This window comes from Leucopleurus acutus, assembly GCF_964270905.1.
Source record: "Leucopleurus acutus genome assembly, chromosome: 5".
Lineage (NCBI taxonomy): Eukaryota > Metazoa > Chordata > Mammalia > Artiodactyla > Delphinidae > Leucopleurus > Leucopleurus acutus.
In genome coordinates this window covers 84,544,420-84,562,397 of record NC_139147.1, presented here as the reverse complement: position 1 = coordinate 84,562,397, position 17,978 = coordinate 84,544,420, and the positions used below count along the sequence as shown (strand labels likewise).

The following is a 17,978-nucleotide window of genomic DNA, read 5'->3' as shown; positions in this document are numbered from 1 at the left end:
AATTTTAATATATTCAATGATTTTGGTTATTTTTTCCCTAGACCTCTGGGGCCAGAGAGTCTCTTGCTTCGTGGAGCCAGATTAAAAAACACAAAAGAAATTTTTGGTTTGTATAAATTGAAAATTTTAAATTATAGATTCGTTTTGATGCTTTATATGAAGTATTTTTAAAAGCACAGTATTTGTGGTCTTTTGGTTAGATAATGTATTGTCTATGATAATTTTCTTTCAAAGATTGTATTAATATAATTTTGTGTTATATTTTTTGTTAATTCCTATTTTTGAGTAATAGGTTAGAACCTTGCTCTTATATTTTCTTCGTGAATACTCCATGCTAAGATAATTCTGGCACTTCTGTTAATGGTGTTGAGAACTGTATACTCTGACACCTTGGTGCAGTAAACCACTTGTATAAAATTCCATTATGATTATTCTTAGATTGGATTGTTAAAACTGCTGACTCATTTGTTCATCTGTTTATTCATTCAATGAATTCTTATTGATCTGTGACTATATAACAGATACTGTTGGAACATACACTGACTGGATCAAAAGGATGAATAAATAGTGCTCTTGCATTGTCGAGCTAAACTAATTCATTATGCTCTGAGTCAACTCTAGGTAAATTGTGAAGTCAGTGATAACCTGTAGCTGTCAACTGGCTCCTCGCCTTTCAGGAATGGCCCGTCATATTCTGGCCAGCTTGTGTTATTCACTGAATATTTACAGCTTTTGAGCTCTTCTTCCTCAGTCTCTTCTTTCCTGTTAACTGTACTGTATCTTATCTCTCAGTATTAGGCTCTCTGATAAAGAATTCCATATATTTTTTAAAAAGGAATATAACTAGTATGGCAAAAATGTGGAGAAACTGGAACCCTCATACATTGCTGGTGGGAGTGTAGAATGTTGCAGCTGCTGTGGAAAGTAGTTTGGCAATTCCTCAATAAGTTAAACATAGAATTACTGTATCACTCAGCAATTCTGCTTCTAGCTATATACCCTAAAGAATTGAAGAAGACAGGTGCTCAAACAAAGGCTTGTATGAGAATGTTCATAGCAGCACTGTTCACAATAGCCAAAGGGTAGAAACTGCCCAAATGTCTACCAACTAATGAATGGATAAACAAAGTGTAGGATATCCAAGTAATGGAATATTATTCATCCATAAGAAATGAAGTACTGATATAGGCTACAACATATACAAACTTTGAAAACATTATGCTTAGTGAACGAAGTCAAACACAAAAGGCCACATATTGTATGATTTCATTTATACTTAAAATACCCAAAACAGGCAAATTCATAGAGACAGAAAGTAGATTAGTGGTTCCCAGCATCTGGGGAGTGGAGGGGAATTGGGAATGATTGTTTAATGGGTTACAGGTACAGGATTTTTTTGGCGGGGGGGCGGGTGATGAAATATTCTCAACTTAGATAGGATGGTTGCACAACATTGTGAATGTAACTGAGTGCCACTGAATTGTATTAAAAAGGCAAACTGTATGTTATGTGTATTTTACCACAATTTTAAAAAGGGAACCATAGTAAAGTTTTAATGGCAGAAGCCAGAGAAAACCTCCAGGGCTTTTAGGCCCTCTCGTGTAATGCTGTATTTTAACACCTCTCTAGCAGTAACACCTTTCACACTCTTAAAATTTAGGAAACGTGTATTTGAATGCCTTTAAATGGGTCTGCTATTGTTTTCCTCAGCACCACCTCTCTGTGTTGTACCATTTTGTCTCATTTCTCACATTTCTATAATTTTGGTGCCCTTTATCATTTGAGTTGTAATCCCTGCCTTGGAAGGATAATTCCAATAGTGAAAATTCCAATTATTGATCGTCTTTCTGTTTCTAGGCATTTTGCTAATCTGCCACACAACTCTCATACCAGTTTTATTAGGTATTTTTCCCATTTAAAGATGGGGAAATTGAGACTCAGAAAGATTAGATAACTTACTGAAGGTCACAGAACTGATAAGTGGCAGAGCTAGCCTTCAAACCAAGCTCTAACTCCAAAGTTTTTAAATAAGACTGGTCCTACCCCAGTTTTAGTCCCCTTATTACTGTCATTCTCATCTCAGTCATTCACGTAGGCACATATTTTTAAAATAGCACTTTCCTTGTGTTTATTTCATTTACTCTGACATTCCATATTATCTTTCCAGTGCTTATGAGATTATGTCTAGACTCCAGATTCTGGCATTCAAGGTCTTTCAAACTGACGCCAATCCATTGTTACAGCCTAACAGAAAGCGCTTTTCTATTTGTCTTTGTTAACACTGTTTGCTCTGTCTGTAATGGCCTTCCCTGCCTTCTTTATCTTTCCGAATTCTTTCCTCCATCAATTCCAACTCAAATAATACCTCTTTCATTCAGATATCCCAGTTATAATTCAGGAACAGAACCCACATGCCTTCCTCATTCAACCGGTTGAATGACTGGAATTTCCCAAAATTGCACTTGGAAAGCCTTTTAAAAAAAACTCCAGAAAAACTTAAAGGAAAGCCAAATTCTGACAACTCTCAGATGATACAGTTTCTTAGATTTTCTTTCGTGCTAGTGAGTACATTTCTTTTGTGAAACATGGTAGAGGATTATCTTAAGACTGTTTGTTTTGCAGGTGTTGCTGTGTATACTGGAATGGAAACTAAGATGGCATTAAATTACAAGAGCAAATCACAGAAACGATCTGCAGTAGAAAAGTAAGAAAACTATTTTCATTTATTTACACATAAATAGGACTTTTAAAAAATTAATTTATTTTCTTGCACTGGGTCTTAGTTGAAGCAGGCAGGTCCTTAGTTGTCGCTTGAGGGCTCCTTAGTTGCAACATGTGAACTCTTAGTTGTGGCATGCATGTGGGATCTAGTTCCCTGACCAGGGATCAAACCCAGGCCCCCTGCATTGGGAGCGCAGAGTCTTAACCACTGAGCTACCATGGAAGTCCCAATATTACTATTGCTATGTATATTATTCTATATGTAGAAAATATGTATATAAAAATATATATTTCAAGTCAACAAACGATGGTATCCTTGAAGATAGGGATTGTTTCTCATTTTTATTTATTTAATTTTAATTTATTGAAATATAGTTGACGTAAAATATTATGTTAGTTTCAGGTGTAGTACATAGTGATTTGACATTTGCATACATTATGAAATGTTGACCACAGTAAGTCTAGTAATTGTCTGGCCCCATACAAAGTTATTGCAATAATATTGACCATATTCCTTATGCTGTATATTACATTCTCATGGCTTACTTATTTTATAACCCAAGGTTTATACCTCTTAATCCCTTTCACCTATTTTACCCATCCCCCCAATACCAGCAAGCAACCACCTATTTGTATCTATGAGTCTGTTTTCATTTTGTTTTGTTTTTTAATTTTTTAAATTTTTATTTATTTATTTTTTTGATGTGGACCATTTTTGAAAGTCTTTATTGAATTCGTTACAATGTTGCTTCTGTTTTATGTTTTTGGATTTTTTAAGGCATGTGGGATCTTAGCGTCCCAACCAGGGACTGTGTGTGTGTTCTTAGCTCCCTGACCAGGGATCGAACCCACACCCCCTGCATTGGAAAGCAGAGTCTTAACCACTGGACCACCAGGGAAGTCCCTGTTTTGTTATTCTAGATTCCGCATATAAGTGAGATCATACGGTATTTGTCTTTTTCTGTCTGACTTAGCATAATAACCTCTAGATTCATCCATGTTGTCACAGATGGCAAGATTTCAATTTTTTCCCCCCCAAAGAAAAGACTTGGGAGTCTCCCTGCCTAATGGGAGACTTAGGTAGGTTTATTGGCTGAGGGGAAGTACCAACATAGAGGGTGTACCAGTGAGCTACTGCCACCAAATTGCTGCATCATAAACTGTCTTACAACTCATTCACTTCCATTCATTGTCACAGATGAGTGGATTGGCTGAGGGTCAGCTGAGCTCTGCTGAGAGGAGCTGGGATGACTCAGCGTTGCCTCTCATGTCTCTCTTCTTCCTGGGACACGCAAATGCAGAAATGTGCTCTTCTTCTTTTTTTTTTAAAACAAAATTATTTATTTATTTATTTTTGGCTGCATTGGGTCTTCGTTGCTGTGTGCAGGCTTTCTCTAGTTGTGGCTCGCGGGCTCTAGAGCGCAGGCTCAGTAGTTGTGGCACACGTGGGCTTAGTTGCTCCGCAGCATGAGGGATCTTCCCAGACCAGGGCTCAAACCCATGTCCCTGCGTTGGCAGGTGGATTCTTAACCACTGCACCACCAGAGAAGCCCACTATAAGCATTTTGAACAGTAGTTAACTATAGTAAATATGCTTGTAATCTTATGTATCTATTCTTTTATTTCTAGTAAATGGATTGAATTGAATGGTCATTTCTTAAAAACATAGACTGTGTCCTTTAAATAGCTACCGTTATATCTTATATATTGATATTTAGTATCTTATTTAATACCAATGTTAATTTCCAAACAAATGAGTATAGTAACATATAATTGATACATTTTATATTCTCTTTCTTCATTTCAGGTCAATGAATACATTTTTGATAATTTATCTAATAATTCTTATTTCTGAAGCCATCATCAGTACTATCTTGAAATATACATGGCAAGCTGAAGAAAAATGGGATGAACCTTGGTATAACCAAAAAACAGAACATCAAAGAAATAGTAGTAAGGTACTTCATGGTGTTCTTGACTCTGTTACAAAGAAAATTTTATTCTTTGGAAATTTTATTTCTTTTAATGCTTTGGTAGTGACTTCTGATAGGAGTGACCACTGTCATCCCTAAAACTATCACTATTGAAGGGTGACAAAAGGTTATTGCACGTGAAGAGTAGCCAGCATGTTTGTACTGGTATGCTTTTTACATTTTACAGCATAAGCAGCTATATTCCCTATGGCATGACTTGAATAATTAAAAGAGATCACAGACATTTAAGTCATCTGTATTGGCATTCCACTTCAGTAATACAAATTGAAATTTTTATTCTACTTACTGTATGTAAATAGAATTTTCACTTCTATCAGAATAATTCAAGGAGTCTTACTGTCAATATATTGGTGGTATGAAGTAAATACGAATTATGTCATAAAAAGTTTTAAACTGAGTAAATATGGACTACCAGGAGAAGTTAACGTGCAGTTTTGGTAAATTGTTCTCCAAATTTCACTTTAGATTAAAGTGCAAATATTGGAAGATAAGTTTGAATGTCAAGAGACCAAAAAGCAGATAATCACAGGAACATATTTTCAGTATCATTTACAATTAGGTATTTTATCTTTTACAGAACATATTTTAAAATGTGGAACTGCTATGCCATTGAAGTAGGCTATTCCTGTGTAATCTGTAATTGAGAGTTTTAATTTCTAGCAGTTCTAGCCTAGCAATTATTTTACATTTTTAAAATTACCGTCAGTTTTTAGTTATCTGTGATTTTGATGTGTAGAAATAGAATGGTAAGTATGCTACAGAGGTTCTAATTATAATTTTGTCATAAGTAATTTCAGTCACACCAGGCTTTTCTGGTAGCTTCTAAAAAGTAACAAATGAAGTAATTTGGTTCTAACCTTTCTTCTTTTAATTTGTTCAAGATTCTAATGAGCAATAAAATAACCAAAGGAAATCTGTTAAAAGACAATTCAGTAAATGAATTTCATTTCATGAGACTTTTCTGCTTCAGAATATAGTTGATGGTCTGTTGAGATATGAAACTATCCGATAATTTCCTTCATATTTTTGTCTTATCAAGCAATCATTTTTTTCCCCTAGATTCTGAAATTTATTTCAGACTTCCTTGCTTTTTTGGTACTCTACAATTTCATCATTCCAATTTCATTATATGTGACAGTTGAAATGCAGAAATTTCTTGGATCATTTTTTATTGGCTGGGATCTTGATCTCTATCATGAAGAATCAGATCAGAAAGCTCAAGTCAATACTTCTGATCTGAATGAAGAACTTGGACAGGTAAAAATGATCCGTTTTTTTTCTAATTTGTTATTTTTATCAAAATAATAAGTGTACAAAGACTAATAAAACTAAATATTACAAGGCTTATACCAAAAAACAGCCACAGTTTCTTTGCTCCACACCTAATTTCTTGTTTCCCATTTTGAAATCTTAAGCTGTTTTTTTCATTACTTAGCACTGTATTTCTATATAGTATTCTTTCTTGATTTTTAAATTTGAGACATTATTTACTATGGAATCTAAACATATAATAGTACACTACTCCTTCCACACGCATACCCAGACATATACCAACTTTGCCTCCCCATGACACCCCAGTATTGTTAAATCACAATTTGGGATTTAATAAATATCCATTCACATTATTAGGACTGTTTTGGTATTATTTACTAATTCCTTGTTCTCTTTGTAATACTATACTTACATTTTTATTTCTTATGTATTTTGGTTTTGCTAGAGTTAATTGCTCTGTTTTTTATTTGCTTAATTTTCATTTACCACAAACAAATCTCTGACAAGTATATGAACCATCTCTCCACGTATTCAAACATACCAGGTAATCTAGGATTTCCTTTCTCTTTCTTGTTATCTCGCTGACTTTCTGTTTTGAAGCCTTTTATTTTTCTGCTTCAATTTGGACTTCTTTCTGGGCCTGCTTCTCTGCTGTCACCGTGGGCTTGCTTTTCCATCACCCTAGAACTTCCTTTGTTTCCCACCCGTTTTGGATTTCCTGTCTTCTGGATCCCATGTCTTCCCACCTGTTGATTATTCTCTTATTTTGGTGGAACACATCTAATAACTTCTTGAAAAAGGATGCATAACAGGGAAATACTTTGAAACTTCGCACGTCTGAAAATATCTTTATTCCCTTCTTACACTTGATTAGTAATTTAGCTGGGTAGGGACTTCACTGGTGGTCCAGTGGTAAGGGATCTGCCTTGCAGTGCAGGGGACGCGGCTTTGATCCCTGGTCAGGGAACTAAGATCGCACATGCCGCAGGGCAACTAAGATCCCACGTGCAGCAACTACTGAGCTCGCACACTCCAGCGAGGAGCCCGCGCACTCCAACGAGGAGCCCGCGCACCGTAATGAAAGATCCCGCATGCTTCAATGAGGATCCCATGTGCTGCAGATAAGACCCAACACAGCCCCCCAAAAAATAAAATATTAATAAAATAAATATATAATAAACAAATCTTAAAAAAAAATAATTTATCTGGGTAACACATGCCAGGTTGGAAATTATTTTTCCTCAAAATTTCAAAAGCATTTCTTCATTTATTTCTAGCTTCCAGTGTTTTTTTTTAGAAATCCAGTGCCATTCTGATTCTCAGTTCTTTATGTGTGATCTGTTGTTTTATCTCTGGAAGTGTTTAGTGTTTTAGGATCTTCCCTTTATTCAATGAATCTGAAATTTTATGATATACCTTGGTGTGAGTCTTTTTTTTTTCTTTCATTGGGCAATAAACTCTGTGAGCCCTTTTTGCCTGGAAACACAAGTCCTTCAGTTCTAGGAATTTTTCTTATATTATTTCTTTGGTAAAGTGTCTTTTTATGTTTTATGGGATTTTCTTTTGAAATTTATTATTTTGGATGTCAGATCATTTATCTTGACTCTCTGATTTCTTTGACTTTCAATTTTAATTTCTCTGTTTTTATAATCTTTTTGGGAGAATTCATGAACTTTATCTTTCCACCTATCTTTTTTTTTGCATTGTTTTTTATACTGCAGATTCTTATTAGTCATCAGTTTTATACACATCAGTGTATACATGTCAATCCCAATCGCCCAATTCAGCACACCACCATCCCCACCATCCCCCATGGCGGTTTTCCTCACTTGGTGTCCATATGTCTGTTCTCTACATCTGTGTCTCAACTTCTGCCCTGCAAACTGGCTCATCTGTACCATTTTTCTAGGTTCCACATACATGCATTAATAAACGATCTTTGTTTTTCTCTTTCTGACTTAACTTCACTCTGTATGACACTCTCTAGATCCATCCACGTCTCAACAAATGACTCAATTTCGTTCCTTCTTATGACTCAGTAATATTCCATTGTATATATGTACCACATCTTCTTTATTCATTCATCTGTCGATGGGCGTTTAGGTTGCTTCCATGACCTGGCTGTTGTAAATAGTGCTGCAGTGAACATTGGGGTGCATGTGTCTTTTTGAATTATGGTTTTCTCTGGGTATATACCCAGTAGTGGGATTGCTGGATCATATGGTAAATCTATTTTTACTTTTTTAAGGAACCTCCATATTGTTCTCCATAGTGGCTGTATCAATTTACATTCCCACCAACAGTGCAAGAGGGTTCCCTTTTCTCCACACCCTCTCCAGCATTTGTTGTTTGTAGATTTTCTGATGATGCCCATTCTAACTGGTGTGAGGTGATGCCTCATTGAAGTTTTGATTTGCATTTCTCTAATAATTAGTGATGTTGAACAGCTTTTCATGTGCTTCTTGGCCATCTGCATGTCTTCTTTGGAGAAATGTCTATTTAGGTCTTCTGCCCATTTTTGGATTGGGTTGTTTGTTTCTTTAACATTGAGCTGCATGAGCTGTTTATATATTTTGGGGATTAATCCTTTGTCTGTTGATTCGTTTGCAAATATTTTCTCCCATTCTGAGGGTTGTCTTTTCGTATTTATGGTTTCCTTTGCTGTGCAAAAGCTTTGAAGTTTCATTAGGTCCCATTTGTTTATTTTTGTTTTTATTTCCATTACTCTAGGAGGTGGATCAAAAAAGATCTTGCTGTGATTTATGTGAAGGAGTGTTCTTCCTATGTCTTCCTCTAAGAGTTTTATAGTGTCGGGTCTTACATTTACGTCTCGAATCCATTTTGAGTTTATTTTTGTGTGTGGTGTTAGGAAGTGTTCTAATTTCATTCTTTTACATGTAGCTGTCCAGTTTTCCCAGCACCACTTACTGAAGAGACTGTCTTTTCTCCATCATATATCTTTGCCTCCTTTGTCATAGATTAGTTGACCATAGTTGCGTGGGTTTATCTCTGGGCTTTCTATCGTGTTCCATTGATCTGTATTTCTGTTTTTGTGCCAGTACCATATTGTCTTGATTACTGTAGTTTTGTAGTATAGTCTGAGGTCAGGGAGTCTGATTCCTCCAGCTCCGTTTTTTCCCCTCAAGACTGCTTTGGCTATTCGGGGTCTCTTGTGTCTCCATACAAATTTTAAGATGATTTGTTCTAGTTCCGTAAAAAGTGCCATTGGTAATTTGATAGGGATTGCATTGAATCTGTAGATTGCTTTGGGTAGTATAGTCATTTTCACTATTGATTCTTCCAGTCCAAGAACATGCTATATCTCTCCATCTGTTGGTATCATCTTTAATTTCTTTCATCAGTGTCTTATAGTTTTCTGTATACAGGTCTTTTGTCTCCCTAGGTAGGTTTATTCCTAGATATTTTATTCTTTTTGTTGCAGTGGTAAATGGGGGTGTTTCCATAATTTCTCTTTCAGATTTTTCATCATTAGTGTATACGAATGCAAGAGATTTCTGTGCATTAATTTGTATCCTGCAACTTTACCAAATTTATTGATGAGCTCTAGTATTTTTCTGGTAGCATTTTTAGGATTCTGTATTTATAGTATCATGTCATCTGCAGACAGTGACAGTTTTACTTCTTCTTTTCCAATTTGTATTCCTTTTATTTCTTTTTCTTCTCTGATTGCCATGGTTAGGACTTCCAAAACTATGTTGAATAATAGTGGTGAGAGTGGACATCCTTGTCTCGTTCTTGATCTTAGAGGAAATGCTTTCAGTTTTTCACCATTGAGAATGATGTTTGCTGTGGGTTTGTCATATATGGCCTTTATTATGTTGAGGTAGGTTCCCTCTATGCCCACTTTCTGGAGAGTTTTTATCATAAATGGGTGTTGAATTTTGTCAAAAGCTTTTTCTGCATCTACTGAGATGATCATGGTTTTTGTTCTTCAGTTTGTTAATATGGTGTATCCCATTGATTGATTTGCGTATATTGAAGAATCCTTGCATCCCTGGGATAAATCCCACGTGATTGTTGTGTATGATCCTTTTAATGTGTTGTTGGATTCTGTTTGCTGGTATTTTGTTAGGATTTTTGCATCTATATTTATCAGTGATATTGGTCTGTAATTTTCTTTTTTTGTGGTATCTTTGTCTGGTTTTCGTATCAGGGTGATGGTGGCCTTGTAGAATGAGTTTGGGAGTGCTCCTTCCTCTGCAGTTTTTTGGAAAAGTATGAGAAGGATGGATGTTAACTCTTCTCTAAACGTTTGATAGAATTCACCTGTGAAGCCGTCTGGTCCTGGACTTTGGTTTGTTGGAAGATTTTTTTTTTTTTTCGGTACGTGGGCCTCTCACTGTTGTGGCCTCTCCCATTGCAGAGCACAGGCTCCAAACGCGCAGGCTCAGCGGCCATAGCTCATGGTCCCAGCCACTCTGTGGCATGGGATCTTCCCGGACCGGGGCACGATACCTTATCCCCGGCATCGGCAGGCGGACTCTCAACCACTGTGCCATCAGGGAAGCCCATGTTGGAAGATTTTTAATCACAGTTTCAATTTCATTACTTGTGATTGGTCTGTGCATATTTTCTGTTTTCCTGGTTCAGTCTTGGAAGGTTATACCTTTCTAAGAATTTGTCCATTTCTTCCAGGTTGTCCATTTTATTGGCATAGAGTTGCTTGTAGTAGTCTCTTAGGATGCTTTGTATTTCTGTGGTGTCTGTTTTAACTTCTCCTTTTTCATTTCTAATTTTATTGATTTGAGTCCTCTCCCTCTTTTTCTTGATGAGTCTGGCTAATGGTTTATCGATTTTGTTTATCTTCTCAAAGAACCAGCTTTTAGTTTTATTGGATCTTTGCTATTGTTTTCTTTGTTTCTATTTCATTTATTTCTGCTCTGATTTTTATGATTTCTTTCCTTCTGCTAACTCTGGGTTTTGTTTGTTCTTCTTTCTCTAGTTCCTTTGGGTGTAAGGTTAGATTGTTTACTTGAGATTTTTCTTGTTTCTTGAGGTTGGCTTTTATAGCTATAAACTTCCTTCTTAGAACTGCTTTTGCTGCATCCCATAGGTTTTGGATCGTCGTGTTTTCATTGTCATTTGTCTGTAGGTATTTTTTGATTTCCTCTTTGATTTCTTCAGTAATCTCTTGGTTATTTAGTAACGTATTGTTTAGCCTCAATGTGTTTGTGTTTTTTACGTTTTTTTCCCCTGTAATTCATTTCTAATCTCATAGTGTTGTGGTCAGAAAAGATGCTTGATATGATTTCAATTTTCTTAAATTTACTGAGGCTTGATTTGTGACCCAATATGTGATCTATCCTGGAGAATGTTCATGCGCACTTGAGAAGAAAGTGTAATCTGCTATTTTTGGATGGAATGTCCTATAAATATCAATTAATGCTATCTGGTCTTTTGTGTCATTTAAAGCTTCTGTTTCCTTATTTATTTTCATTTTGGATCATCTGCCCATTGGTGTAAGTGAGGTGTTAAAGTCCCCCACTATTATTGTGTTGCTGTCGATTTTCTCTTTTATAGCTGTTAGCAGTTGCCTTATGTATTGAGGTGCTCCTATGTTGGGTGCATATATATTTGTAATGTTATATCTTCTTCTTGGATCGATACCTTGATCATTATGTAGTGTCCTTCCTTGTCTCTTGTAACATTATTTTAAAATCTATTTATCTGATATGAGTATTGATATACCAGCTTTCTTTTGGTTTCCATTTGCATGGAATATCTTTTTACATCCCCTCACTTTCAGTCTGTATGTGTCCCTAGGTCTGAAGTGCGTCTTTTGTAGACAGGCATATATACAGGTCTTGTTTTTGTATCCATTCAGCAAGCCTGTGTCTTTTGGTTGGAGCATTGAATCCATTCACGTTTAAGGTAATTATCAATATGTATGTTCCTCTGACCATTTTCTGAATTGTTTTGGGTTTGTTTTTGTAGGTCCTTTTCTTCTCTTTGTTTCCCGCTTAGAGAAGTTCCTTTAGCATTTGTTGTAAAGCTGGTTTGGTGGTGCTGAATTGTCTTAGCTTTTGCTTATCTGTAAAGCTTTTGATTCCCCCATCGAATCTGAATGAGATCCTTGCTGGGTAGAGTAATCTTGGCTGTAGGTTCTTCCCTTTCATCACTTTAAACAGATCATGCCACTCCCTTCTGGCTTATAGAGTTTCTGCTGAGAAATCAGCTGTTAACCTTATGGTAGTTCCCTTGTATGTTATTTGTCGTTTTTCCCTTGCTGCTTTTGATAATTTTTCTTTGTCTTTAATTTTTGCCAATTTGATTACTATGTGCCTCGGTGTGTTTCTCCTTGGGTTTATCCTGTATGGGACTCGCTGCGCTTCCTGGGTGGCTATTTCCTTTCCCATGTTAGGGAAGTTTTTGACTATAATCTCTTCAGATATTTTCTCTGGTTCTTTCTCTCTCTCTTCTGCGACCCTTATGATGCGAATGTTGTTGCGTTTAATGTCGTCCCAGAGGTCTCTTAGGCTGTCTTCATTTCTTTTCATTCTTTTTTCTTTAGTTCGGTTCCACAGCAGTGAATTCCACCATTCTGTCTTCCAGGTCACTTATCTGTTATTCTGCCTCAGTTATTCTGCTATTGATTCCTTCTAGTGTAGTTTTCATTGTCATTTATTGTATTGTTCATCTCTGTTTGTTTGTTCTTTAATTCTTCTAGGTCTTTGTTAAACATTTCTTGCATCTTCTCGATCTTTGCCTCCATTCTTTTTCTAAGGTCCTGGATCATCTTCACTATCATTATTCTGAAATTTATTTTTGGAAGGTTGCCTATCTCCACTTCATTTAGTTGTTTTTCTGGGTTTTTATCTTGTTCCTTCATCTGGTACATAGCCTTCCGCCTTTTCATCTTGTCTTTCTGTGAATGTGGTTTTTTTACACAGGCTGCAGGATTGTAGTTCTTCTTGCTTCTGCCGTCTGCCCTCTGGTTCCACCTATCTTTTGATTTCTTTTATTTGTATTGTAATGTTTTTAATTTCTAATATCCTAGTATATCTGAATGGTGTTTTTTTTTTTTTTTTTGGCCACACAGCTTGCGGGATCTCAGTTCCCCTACTAGGGATCGAACCCATGTCCCCGCAGTGGAAACGCAGAGTCCTAACCACTGCACAGCCAGGGAATTCCCAGAATGGTCGTCTTTTAATTACATCTTATTCTTGTTTCTTGAATATAATCTGTTCTTTCACCTCTTTGAGGATATTAATGACAGTTTCTTTAAAGCCTTCTGCTAGTTGCATTTTCTCAGTTTTTTCCTAGTTACTTTCTCAGTACATCAGTTCTGCTGTAATGTGACATATGCATTCCTAAAATCACTGTGCTATGCAAAATTACTTAGTAAAAACCACAGGGCTGGGCTTCCCTGGTGGTGCAGTGGTTGGGAGTCCGCCTGCTGATGTAGGGGACACGGGTTCATGCCCCGGTCCGGGAAGATCCCACATGCCGCAGAGTGGCTGGGCCCGTGAGCCATGGCCACTGAGCCTGCGCATCCGTAAGCCTGTGCTCCACAACGGGAGAAGGCCACAACAGTGAGAGGCCCGTGTACCGCAAAAAAAAAAAAAACAAAACACACAGGGCTTATGGGAAAATGGAATTGGGGTACAACAAAAACTTTGTCAGTAACACATTTAAAATAAAAAAATAAGGGCCTCCCTGGTGGCGCAGTGGTTGGGGGGTCCGCCTGCCGATGCAGGGGCGCGGGTTCGTGCCCCGGTCCGGGAGGATCCCACATGCTGCAGAGTGGCTGGGCCCGTGAACCATGGCCGCTGAGCCTGCGCGTCTGGAGCCTGTGTTCCGTAACGGGAGAGGCCACAGTGGTGAGAGAGGCCTGCTTACCGCAAAAAACAACAAAAAAGATAAGAACCTAATGACAACAGGACTTGCTAGATTATTAAGAAATACATAAATACTACAATAAATATGGCACTTTATCTTGAAAATGACCTGAAGTTTTCTTGTGAAAGTGGCCATCAGAAGTATTGCAATTTGTGTGTTATTGTGAAGTATTGGAAGGAAGGTTGTCTGAAAACAGAAGGAAAGTATGATACCAGATGTGAATGGTTATGGCTCATAACACACATGGTGACCTGAAGTAGCTGCTAGCTGTTTGAGGTTTGTATATTTCATGTATGCTGGATGCAGTTTTCTGTGTTCACCTAGTGTTTCTCACAGATGAAACTGTTCATAATCAAACGCAAAGTTCATATTATGCTCAAATTGTTCCCTTATATATCAGTCTCATTGTAATAAGTTCTTGTGTTTTCAAGACAGTGTTATCGTGGAACTGCCTGTCATTTGTTTTAGACTCTCTTTGCCTTTTCATGTAAGGGGATATCCTCAAATGAATGCTAATCTTTGGTTTTCTTTACAAGTCCAAAAGTTTTCCCTAGAAAAGCCTGGCAGCCCAGCTGTTTTTGGGGGTTATCCCCAAATATCAGTATTGACTTTTCCTCAGTTTACCCAGAGAGAATAACTGCAGTTCGTATTTCTCCTGCTTGTTCAGCAGAAATTATCAGTCAACTCTATAGATGAACATGAACCTAAAGATGCCACAGACTTCAAAGAGTATATAGATTTTAAATATTTTGTATTACCCTGTTTTGTTTCTGTGGCATCTTTAATTATTTGCTTGTGCTCAGATTATAAGTAAGACTTTTAACATGAGTATATCAATGTTAATAGGTAAACAACTTCAGGAGCCAGAGTACAAAGTTTTTTTGTTTAACGTAATGCCCTGAACATAAAGGTTTGTTTTCTTTTGTTTTCTATTTCTAGGTCGAGTATGTGTTTACAGACAAAACTGGTACACTGACCGAAAACGAGATGCAGTTTCGGGAATGTTCAATTAATGGTATAAAATACCAAGAAATCAATGGTAGACTTGTATCTGAAGGACCAACACCAGACTCTTCAGATGGAAACTTATCTTATCTTAGTAGTTTATCCCATCTTAACAACTTATCCCATCTTGCAACCAGTTCCTCTTTTAGAACCAGTCCTGAAAATGAAACTGAACTAGTAAGCAATTTTTAAGTTAATAAATAGGAGTTTCATTTGAAATAGTAATTCTTTGTTAGTTGGTGGGTTGTAGGAGAAAAAGTTTAAGTGTTAGTGGGGCAAGGAATATACATTTGAAATGTTTAGCCTTTGATTCAGCACTGAAAATTTATAGTCATAAGCCAGTTTGTCACTTAATATGCATCTACTTTAGGGAGGGAGGCTCAAGAGGAAGGGGATATGGGGACATGTGTATACGTATGGCTGATTCGCTTTGTTGTGCAACAGAAAGTAACACAGTATTGTGAAGCAATTATACTCCAATAAAGATCTATTAAAAATAAATAAATAAATAAAATGTTCCACTAAAAAAATATATATAGGGCCTCCCTGGTGGCGCAGTGGTTGAGAGTCTGCCTGCCGATGCAGGGGATGTGGGTTTGTGCCCTGGTCCGGGAAGATCCCACATGCCGTGGAGCGGCTGGGTCCGTGAGCCATGGCCGCTGAGCCTGCGCGTCTGGAGCCTATGCTCCGCAGGGGGAGAGGCCACAACAGTGAGAGGCCCACGTACCGCAAAAAAAAAAAAAAAAAAAAATGTGTGTGTGTGTGTGTGTGTGTGTGTGTATGCATCTACTTTAGTTCTCTGGGTATTTAAACGGGACTAAGTTAAAGAAAGCCCTTTCTGCCTTGAAATAAAGAGGACTTTGTTAAGGAATAGAGCTTAATAGAGTTTTTGAGATCTCAGTTCTTCCACAAAAGAGTTTTCACCTTTACTTGCAATTTGTTTATGCCTCCTAAAAATATACTCAGATGTTGAAGGGTCATAAGCAAATGTGACATTTTACTCTTGGGATTCAGAAGCAACCAACTGTTATTTATGCAATTCAGAATTGTAGCACTCTGGTTCTACGTCTTAGTTTATCAAATTATGAGCTGTATTGGCATTTTTTAGAATTTTGTTTCTGGTTTCCTACATGTTCCTACATGTTTTTTGGTATTGGTATATTTTATTATGAATATTAATTATGTTTCTACAGATTAAAGAACATGATCTCTTCTTTAAAGCAGTCAGTCTCTGTCACACTGTGCAGATTAGCAGTGTTCAGACTGATGGAATTGGTGATGGTCCCTGGCAAACCAACCTTGCACCCTCCCAGTTGGAGTACTATGCATCTTCACCAGATGAAAAGGCTCTTGTGGAAGCTGCTGCAAGGTAGTTTAAGTTTAATTTTCAAATCTTCAGAAAAATACCTTTTAAATGAAAATGTGAAAATGCAAGAACATAATTTTAAATTCTCAGACAAAATTGAGAAACATAAAGGTATTTTATTTTATTTTTACACTTTTTTTACACATAAAGGTATTTTATTTATATGTATATTTACACATAAAAGTATTTTAAATGAGAATTTGAAATGTCATTAATTTTGTTATCAGGCTTGCATTAAGTCATATTTTGAAGAGATCTCTTTAAAAGTCTGGTTACTGTGAAATATGAACAATATAATTTGTGAGAAATACTTGTGTATGTATTGTTTTGGATCTACTGTCATCCTTCAGGTTCTTAAAAATAATCCTATACTCAAAGGAAATAACTTTAAAATACATCTTAAACTTATATTTTAAATGATTTTATTCAAGTTAGTTATATTGTAAATTATAAAATATCATCCTTTAAATCTTATATTTCTTTCTCCTTTTATTCCCTAGATTTGGCATTGTATTTATTGGCAATTCTGGAGAAACTATGGAAGTTAAAACACTTGGAAAACTGGAACGGTAATTTTTTTCTATGTTGTAATTTTCTATATATTAAGTGTTTACTATAGAACAGGAATTGGTAAACTATGACCCAGAAACCAGATCTGGCCTACAGCCTGCAAACTAAATTACATTTTTTTTTTTTTTTTTTTTTTTTTTTTGCGGTATGCGGGCCTCTCACTGTTGTGGCCTCTCCCGTTGCGGAGCACAGGCTCCGGACATGCAGGCTCAGTGGCCATGGCTCAGGAGCCCAGCCGCTCCGCGGTATGTGGGATCTTCCCGGACAAGGGCACGAACCCGCGTCCCCTGCATCGGCAGGCAGACTCTCAACCACTGCGCCACCAGGGAAGCCCCCTAAATTACATTTTTAAAGTGTTTTCCAAAGCAAAAAAATATGCAGCAGAGATCATATATGGTCTTCAAAGCCTAAAGTATTTACTGTCTGGCCCCTTACAGGAAAAGTTTACTGACACCTGCTCTAGAATGATGTCAGTATTACATTGTATCTCATCATGGTAGTAACAGTATAATACTCTGAAACTTTCATCTGTATTTTAGCTTAATGGTTCTTGAATTTACTTATGTGTTTATTTTTACACATTCTTAGGATAATGAGTTTTGTAAATTTCTACTCACTAAATAAAAACTTCCTTATCTTTCCTATGATTTTTATCTTTCAAACATTAAGGAACTGTTGTATTATTTCCAGTATTTCCTCTGTTTGATAAATTAGTCCATTCTTATCACATTCGTATCTTTCGTGGTTTTATCATTTCTGATCATATCTCAGCTCCACTTGTGCTTTTCTAGACTATGCTTTTCTGAACTAAATAGTGCCCAGTCTTTGGCTACTTTTATCTGGGAGCCTGTCTAGCTCATTTTATCAACTTATAAACCATTCTACTCAGTGTTTTTCTTTGAGATGTGCCAAAACATTCCATATGTACATCATTGTATAAATTCATCTAGAAGACTTTTCAATCCACACCTGACCCATCCACACAAATTCTTTTACAGCTCCCTAGAGAGGCCTTTGTGTCCCCCAACTGCACACACATGCCCTGTCGTAGGTTCAGAATCACTGCTGTAATGAGCCTCTGTTACTAATGTGAGTGTTCGTATTTCTCAGGTGTGTTTAGGCAGAAAAAAGAGTTGAGAATCAGTCACCTTTTTTAGTGAGGAAAAACATGAAGCTGGGCAGATATGTAT

General features: G+C 36.7%; 1 protein-coding gene across 1 annotated transcript in view; it reads left to right on the top strand.

Annotated features, from left to right (window-relative positions):
- The window catches only part of ATP11B (ATPase phospholipid transporting 11B (putative)), a gene marked incomplete at its 5' end in the record, with an annotated part of 120,268 nt that overhangs the window by 48,661 nt on the left and 53,629 nt on the right, over window positions 1-17,978 (top strand). The window contains 7 exons of the mRNA XM_082839270.1: window positions 42-106; window positions 2,623-2,704; window positions 4,529-4,679; window positions 5,775-5,972; window positions 14,787-15,029; window positions 16,046-16,221; window positions 16,719-16,787. Coding sequence (XP_082695396.1) covers window positions 42-106; window positions 2,623-2,704; window positions 4,529-4,679; window positions 5,775-5,972; window positions 14,787-15,029; window positions 16,046-16,221; window positions 16,719-16,787 — 984 coding nt within the window. The remainder of the gene's footprint in view (window positions 1-41; window positions 107-2,622; window positions 2,705-4,528; window positions 4,680-5,774; window positions 5,973-14,786; window positions 15,030-16,045; window positions 16,222-16,718; window positions 16,788-17,978) is intronic.